General features: G+C 36.4%; 1 protein-coding gene and 1 pseudogene across 1 annotated transcript; both read left to right on the plus strand.

Annotated features, from left to right (window-relative positions):
• The first annotated feature begins 1,631 nt into the window (after nucleotides 1-1,631).
• LOC122089843 (putative germin-like protein 2-1) lies at nucleotides 1,632-2,645 on the plus strand. The gene is made up of 2 exons (XM_042659561.1): nucleotides 1,632-1,792; nucleotides 2,090-2,645. The coding sequence occupies exons 1-2, from the start codon at nucleotides 1,672-1,674 to the stop codon at nucleotides 2,629-2,631; spliced, it is 663 nt and encodes a 220-aa protein (XP_042515495.1). The 5' UTR covers nucleotides 1,632-1,671; the 3' UTR covers nucleotides 2,632-2,645.
• Nucleotides 2,646-7,144: 4,499 nt separating this feature from the next.
• LOC122089850 lies at nucleotides 7,145-8,127 on the plus strand (annotated as a pseudogene).
• Nucleotides 8,128-8,523: the final 396 nt, after the last annotated feature.

Raw genomic sequence — 8,523 nt, forward strand, 5'->3', positions numbered from 1 at the left:
AAAAAACTAAAGACCAAAAAAGTAAAATTATAAAACTATTAAAACTTTAGGGGGTGTCTATAAGAAAATCCCTTTTATACTTTGATTGTATTATTTGCATAGTTTCATTATATTATACCATAGTTTTGGACAGGTAGACTCCAAGGCGCTTGTTAACATACTAAATTTTAGTCTAAATTAACTTACCAAGTGACAAAATAAGGGTTTGAAAATTTAGGACTATGGGGGACTACACAGTAGTGTCCTACATATCTTAGGTGTGTATAGGCATACATGGAGATTAATGCCAATATACAAAGGGTATTTAATTGAATAAGACTTTAAAATTAGATATATAGCTAAATCAAACCATAAATTATCCAGCAATCAAAATTGTCACATGGCATAAACAGTTTTTTCCAAATTTATATACGTCAATAAATTGGTGCCTGGTCAAGTTGAATTGAAAACACGTGCATGTCATCATTATTTATAGAATTTTTATTTCAAAACGAGGTAAGATGATAATTTTGCACTCTTATGTCTGAGGCAAATGACCACACGACCAAGCAACTCTTTAACCCTTGTATCATCTTTTCATTTTGACTTGTACAAGGATGTTTGCCATACGACTATTTTCATACCCAGATTTATTAACTAAAGTCAAATCAATTTTATGGTGGGCCCAGTCCAGCCCCACGGTGCACAGTTGCTCATACATACATACTCGTTCGATGAGGGGTCCCTAATGTTAGACAGAAACTTCTAATCTCAGATTGTGATCACTTCTGACATGAATAATAGTTGTATTATGATATCTGACAATAGTTTTCTGTTCGAGAGTGATCCTATGCCAAGACACAAGGGAAAATGTCCATAAAAGGGGCATGAAAGTCATTACGCATCTTCAACACCGCAGGAGCAGGGACTGCTCTCTAACAGAAACTGTCCCTATGATATGAGTTTGTTTAATGTGGTGGAAGAATATTATTTCTTATAAAAAGAAGGTAGAAGTTTCCCACAAGGTCGATGTGGCACTGAGAATCTCCTACACCACCAATAGATGAATGAGAGACGGTTTCGTATAAATGAGGCCCATTTGATGTGAAAAGAAAGTGTCAATGTGGAGCCTAGTCAAAATGTGAAAGTGCGTAGGAGAAAGTCCATACCTTGGGGTCATGGGAATCTTTTTCCCTAAAAGAGAATTTCTAATAGTATTTTAATAATATTCTATCTTAGTAGCAACATAATATATTGCTATGACCGAATAATACTCAGGCACAGGCAGCAAAACAATGGAAGATCTGCTTACTCAGTCCTAAATTTTGTTCTTTACAAGCAAGCTTGATTTCTCCATTCATTTTAAGCTTTCAAAATGAAACCTAATCCAACAACTTAGTTTGGAAATATAACATTGACTTATTCACATAGTTGAAATAGTGGATAAAACCTATCCAAAAATATCCCAATAAATTACAAACATCTCAGACCATTTCAATGTCTCCATCCCAATAAGAAAAACTTCATACAGTAATTATGACTTAGGGACAACATAAGACCATTTCAATGTCTCCCTCCCCAAGCCTAAGAAACTATAAATAGGCATCAGTTCCAAGTTAAAGCCATCAACCCTTTATCTATCAAACTAGATGAATCGCTTGAGGTGATCTGTGTGAAAAAACCAGTGAATAGATGGATACCCATTTCGTTGGTGCTCTTATCCTCTTAGCTTTGGCTACTCCCATTGTCTTTGCTTATGATCCCAGTCCCCTGCAAGACACATGTGTTGCTGTAAATGACACAAAATATGGAGGTATGCACATCTATTTCTTATCCCAAATGATGTTTTTGTTGAGTCGAGTCTAGATCAGTTTTCACGTGTGGAGAGAGTTACCATTCCCACATGGGATCCCACCACCCAATAGTATCCAAATTATGAGTCAGATCCTTTAATGAATTATTGATTCGTGGTCTAATACTTCATGGATGGTGGAATACCATATAAGGAGGTCAACACATGTGGAGAGGATCTAGACTAGTGTTTGGAGTCCAGTCAGTGTGCGTGTGTGTGATCATGTTGTTTGACTAATGAAATTGTATTGATCTACAGTGTTCGTAAATGGGAAATTCTGCAAGGACCCAAAGCTTGCCACAGCCAATGATTTCTTCCTTTCAGGGCTTAACGTATATGGGAACACCTCGAACAGACTTGGGGTGGCAGTAACTCCGGTGACAGTAAACGAGCTACCTGGACTCAACACACTAGGCATATCCATGGCTCGAATAGACTTCGCACCATATGGTCTCAACCCACCACACACCCATCCTAGAGGCACTGAGATACTTGTAGTCTTGGAGGGGACCCTATATGTTGGTTTTGTAACCTCCAACCCTGATAATCGCCTTATCACCAAAGCTCTTAATAAGGGAGATGTGTTTGTGTTCCCCATAGGACTCATTCATTTCCAATACAATACAGGAAAAACTAATGCTGTTGCCATTGGAGCTTTAAGTAGTCAAAACCCCGGTGTCATCACCATCGCAAATGCTGTCTTTGGATCCAACCCTTCCATATCAGATTATGTTCTTGCCAAAGCCTTCCAACTTGACAAGAAAGTGGTTGATGATCTTCAAGCTAAATCTTGGATGTGAACAACAAGAATGATATCAGAAAATTAAATTTATGTATTTAGTATTTATGGCAAGTTTGGCCCTTCCTATTATCCTATATATTAAGGGCCGAATATATAGAATAAATAAGTTTTTATGTTCGTCTCTGTCAATGTGACTGGACTGCAGGTTAATAAAATGATTTGCTTGTATTTGGAAATCCAGATTAATAAAATGATTTATTTGTTTACTCTCTCTCTCTCTCTCTCTCTCTTCTTTTGGCTCCACTCATCAGATTTCCTGAAATCGGAGAAATATCTTAAGAACCTATAAATAAATAATAATTCTAGAAAACCTATTAATCTAATTTATGTATCTACTAAACCCAAGAAAACAAAATTAAATATATGCCATCTTAAGCTCTTTCTAAGGAAAAACCAGTTTCTAAACATTTTAAAGGGTCAAAGGAATCATTGAAAACCACCATTTAAAGGGCTATAAATCTTTTTTGTCTTCTTGAAATTTCTTCTATGGTATATAATATTAAATGTAAATAAATATCTTATTTTAAAAGTATTATTAAGAATATTTTGGTCAATTTATATGGTTCAATGACCCAAAATGCTCTAACATGAGGCAAAGAGAGGATTTTGTTTTCAACGTTTAGTTGGGTATGCAAATTAACAAATGGGTACTTTAGTAAGATAGTATATACAAGGATTTAGGGGTTTCCAAAAATGAATGAAACTTGACGTATTAGTAGAGCATGACCTTAGGGTCTACATGATCATAAAATTTTGATCCCATATGGTAGGACTAAATGTCCATCCATAAATTTCATATGGGTGTACTCACCTATGAGACCCTCTTCCTTTGAAGTATGTGAATTGTTTTGAGACTCATTCACAAAGTTTAATGCTTTCGACTTTTTGGTTCAAGCAAGATTTAAGGTACTATTTTGTACATCTACACTCTAAAGAAGCTTTGCCAAAAGATAAATATTAAACTAAATAACTAGTATGGGCAAGAGTATAAGAATTGGATCAAATTTTGGCCAATTTAACTCGGAATCATCCAACTTTAATCTTGATTAAACCTAATCCAACGAATTCAAACTATCTTGCATCAAGTCCAGCCAATTTCAGATTGATTCGAATCAAAATAAATGTAGACTGAACCAATACCTATTTCTTAATTTTACTCTTTCCTTTTTTTATTTGTTAGAGCTCATAAGAGTTTGACCCCGCCCTTCCAAGGATAGCCTTAAATTCCAAATTCAAAGGGTTGGGAACAAATCAACAACTATATTGCATGTACAAGAATTTTTTTATTTTATTTTTATTTTTTTAAAGATAGAATTACATATTTTATATTTGGGTAATTTACAACGCCACCCCTTGGAGAATGCCAGTATTATAAGAACACCCCCTCTCTTTCACCAAATTAGATTGAGACCCCCTACCGTCAGTCACTGTTATAAAATATACCTTATATGCTGATGTCAGCTATTATATTTTTTTTAAATACCAAAATGCCCTCTTCTTCCTCCCTCCTCTCCCTTCTCTCTTTTTCGTCTTTGTTCAGCGAAACCCTTTCCACCATCTCCCTCTTCTTTCTTCCTCCTCTCCCTTCTTCTCTCTTCTTCCTCCCCTCTCTTTGTCTCTGATCAACGGTGAAAAAATATCTGAAGTCATCTCTGTTCAACCAATCTCTCTCTCTGATACAAAAAAAAAAAAAAAAAAAAAAAAAAAAAAAAAAAAAGATTTAGAAAAAAATGTTCAATCAAGCTCTCTTTGAAATACCTAACCAAGCTCTTTCTGAAGAAAAAAAATGTTCAGAAACTCACTCAATGACCCACTTTATGGAATTTTACAGATGTGTAGTCTCACAAAATGATTTATAGAAATAAGGAATAAAGCAACCGTTTTCACAAAATGGAAATTGTAACCGTTTAAGAAAGATATAAGTCACCTTCAAATCGTTCACAACCAGCAAAACCCCAGTCGGAGAGGAGGAAGGAAGAAGAGGGAGACGGTAGAAAGGGTTTCGCTGAACAGAGACGAAAAAGAGAGAAGAAGGGAGAGGAGGAAGGAAGAAGAGGGAGATGGTGGAGAGCAGAAACGAAGAAGAGAGAAGGGAGAGGAGGAAGAAAGGAGATGGGGATGGTGGAGAGGGTTTTGCTGAACAGAGACTAAGAAGAGAGAAGAGGGTTTAAAATGGAGCAGACGGTTTTGACCTGAGATCGATAAAAAAGAAACCCAAATCCTCTCTTCATCACGTGCCATACCTAAAATACCCAGCCTGATTTCAATAGGCTTCCTCTCTTTCTCTTCAATCTAGGCTTTTTTATTGTGTTTCCGAAGCCATTGCCACCTCCGACATGGAAAACATCATCTGTGTAGACGATTTGTGGCAGAGACCGACAGAGTGGCTTTAGGTTGCTGAAATGTGGTATTTTTTAATCCAATGGCATTCATATTTTTTTCGTCCAATCGTTAAGCCATTTCAATAAATCCCAACACGTAAGAAGATCGGAGGGAGAAACCCCATAAAGAAATAAAAGAGAAGAGGAAGAAAGAAGAGGGAGAAAGATGAGGGTTTTGCTGCAGACTCTCAGCAGCTAAACAAAGACGAAGAGAGAGGATTTAGTTTTGACCAAAATCCATATCTTTCCCGGCGTATACCCACGACACCAAAAACATTACCTTGCTGAGGACAACGATGACAAGCACCGGTGAAGATCTGGGCTCCTTGTCGGCGTCGATGTTGAAGTCGGATCTGAAGAAGGGAGGGATACCACCATGAAATTGTTTTAGTCAAAAGGGTACAAATGTCATTTTAATTCCTCACTTAACAGCAACTGATGGCATGGGGTCTGAGTCTAATTTGGTGAAAGAGAAGAGGTATTCTTATAATACTGGCATTCTCCCGGGGGTGGAGCTGTAAATTACCCTTTATATTTTGATTGTCTTCTGTGCATATTTCACAGTATTATATAATATTATGTCATAACTTTGTCTACGAACCAATATTTTGATAGTATTATATGCATATTTTCACAGTACTATATAATATGCCATAGTTTTGGACTAGTAGACATGGTTTTAAACTCAGATTGGATCGATTGGTATCGTCAAATTGAATCAATATCAGCCTTCCCTAATGCATTGGTAAGTAACAAGGGTAAAATGATAATAAAAAATATTTTTTTATCCATCTGATATGATCGGATCAATATCAAATCAATATTGACTTTGATCAATCCCAAATTTTTAAACCTTGTTAGTAGACCCCAAGGTCCATTTGTACATAACAAATTTTAATCTAAAGAAACTTGCAATTCGACAAAATAAAAGTTTGAAAATTTAGGTTGATGGCTGATTCCATGGTAAATGTCGGAATATCGTAAATATGTATAGATATAATACATATCATGTATGCAAGTACACAAGAGAGTATTGACAGAACCTGAAATTTATATGACAAGTAACAACCTATTACAACCCTTACAAACCCAATATTAGCCCGTTTATTAATTGGCCCCGGTTTAAAAGTCTTGATTTATCAATCTCTACCAATTGCAGGAATCCAACCGGATGGGGGATTTTACAGCTTGGACAGTATCAAGCACGAGCTGAACAGAACCTAACCCTTATAGATTTGATTACAGTTTGGTTTTATTAAGTTGATATGACCCGAAACATTGCCTGACCAGTTGAAACAGAAATCAGAAATTGAACCGGACCCAAAATATGTCCAATTAAAACCTTTAAAAATTGCTTAACAAATAATTATTTTCTACATCAAATTAAAAAAATAAATAAATAAGACAGATAAAAGCCCAACAAGAGCCTATTGAGTCAACCCAATAATAGACCAAACCAAATCAAAATCAGACTAAACTGACCCATTGACACCAGGATATATACAGATTTGAAGGGCTGTGTTCAAGTCAGGTACTGCCACTCTTAGAGTTTTGATTTTTGACTGATAATAAAATAGTCCAGGCAAAAGAATTGATAGGAAACAAAGTAAGAAACAACGAAAAGTCTGTTTAATACTGTCCTAATTTTTTTTCTATACAGGAAAGCTTAATTTCACCCTTCATTTTAAGCTTTCAAAATGAAACCTAATCCAACAACTTAGTTTGGAAATATAACATTGAAATAGTGGATGAACCCCATCAGAAGATATCCCAAGAAACAAAAGCCTCAGAGCAGAAAAAGGAAATTTCTAGATAAATTGCCTCATCAATAAGAAAACCAAATATTGAAAGAAAATGTTTAGATTGATTGCCTCATCAATAAGAAAACTAAATATAAAAAGAAGAGTAGGATGTAGTCCTTAGAGAAAAGAATAGCTATTCCAATAGAAGAAACTAAACAGAATGACTGTGACTCTGGGACAACATAATTAGACCATTTCAATGACTCCCTCCTCGAGCCAAGAAAAAAACCTATAAATAGGCATCATTTCTAATCTAAAACAATCAACCCTTCACTCATCAAACTAGAAGAATCACTAGAGAGACTTGCGTGAGAAAAACAGTAGCTAGATGGATATCAATTTCGTTGGTGCTCTCATTCTCTTAGCTTTGGCTACTCCCATTGCCTTTGCTTATGATCCTAGTCCCTTGCAGGACACGTGTAGCTGTAAATGACACAAAATATGGAGGTACGTACATCTATTTCTTGTCCCAAATTATGTGTTTCTATTGCTTTGTCTGAAATCTTTGTGTTCGTCAAGTTGAGTTAGGATTAGCTCCCCACATGGGGAGAGGAGTTACCGTCCCCACATAGGATCTCATCTCCTAGGGTTATAAGTACCATGAGTCAGAGCATTTAATGTGCTTTTGACTCATGCTCTAAAACTCAATAGAGGATGGGATCTCATGTGAGGAGGTCACCACAGGAAGAGCGGATTCAGACTAGTGTTTGTTTTTGTGTGTGTGTTTGTGATCATGTTATTTGACTAACAAAAATGTATTGATGTACAGTGTTCGTGAATGGAAAATTCTGCAAGGACCCAAAGCTTGCCACAGCCAAAGATTTCTTATTCGCAGGGCTTGACATCAGTGGGAACACCTCCAACAGACTTGGAGTAGCAGTAACTCCGGTGACTGTAAACGAGCTACCTGGACTCAACACACTAGGCATATCCATGGTTCGCATAGACTATGGACCATATGGTCTCAACCCTCCACACACACACCCTCGAGGCACTGAGATACTTGTAGTATTGGAGGATACCCTATATGTTGGCTTTGTAACCTCCAACCCTGATAATCGCCTCATCACCAAAGTTCTTAACAAAAGAGATGTGTTTGTGTTCCCCATAGGATTCATTCATTTCCAATACAATACAGGGAAAACTAATGTTGTTGCCATTGGAGCTCTAAGTAGTCAGAACCCTGGTGTCATCACCATCACAAATGCTGTCTTTGGATCCAACCCTTCCATCTCGGACTACGTTCTTGCTAAGGCCTTTCAACTTGACAAGAAAGTGGTTGATGATCTTCAAGCTAAGTCATGGATGTGAACAATAAGAAGGATATTATTATTAGAAAAATAAAATTTTGTATTTTATATCTCTGGCATATCCGGTCCTTCCTATATAGGTAAGGCCTGAATTTATAGAATAATAAGTTTGTCTGTGTCTCAGTCGATGTGTTAAATTATAAGGAAAAATAACGTACACATTGGAAAATCAGAATTACAAAAAACAGACGCTTAACCAGCCATTTCTCTCACCTTCGGCATTGCCATCAACAGAGAAATGGTTGGAAAGCTCCAATAATCAAATTCATAAACAAAGCAAGACAAGGCTAAGTTAGTAAAATGATTTGTTTGTATTCTGGAGCTTCTGATTAAATAAAATGATTTGTTTGTTTACTCTCTCTCTCTCTCTCTCTCTCTCTCTCTCTCTCTTGTTCCT

The sequence above is a fragment of the Macadamia integrifolia genome, chromosome 2, assembly GCF_013358625.1.
Source record: "Macadamia integrifolia cultivar HAES 741 chromosome 2, SCU_Mint_v3, whole genome shotgun sequence".
Classification (NCBI taxonomy): domain Eukaryota; kingdom Viridiplantae; phylum Streptophyta; class Magnoliopsida; order Proteales; family Proteaceae; genus Macadamia; species Macadamia integrifolia.

Coding starts and splice junctions, on each gene's coding strand:
- LOC122089843 (XM_042659561.1), top strand. CDS start 1,672: ATGGATACCCATTTCGTTGGTGCTCTTATCCTCTTAGCTTTGGCTACT. Junction 1,793..2,089: donor AAATGACACAAAATATGGAG/GTATGCACATCT, acceptor ATTGATCTACAG/TGTTCGTAAATGGGAAATTC.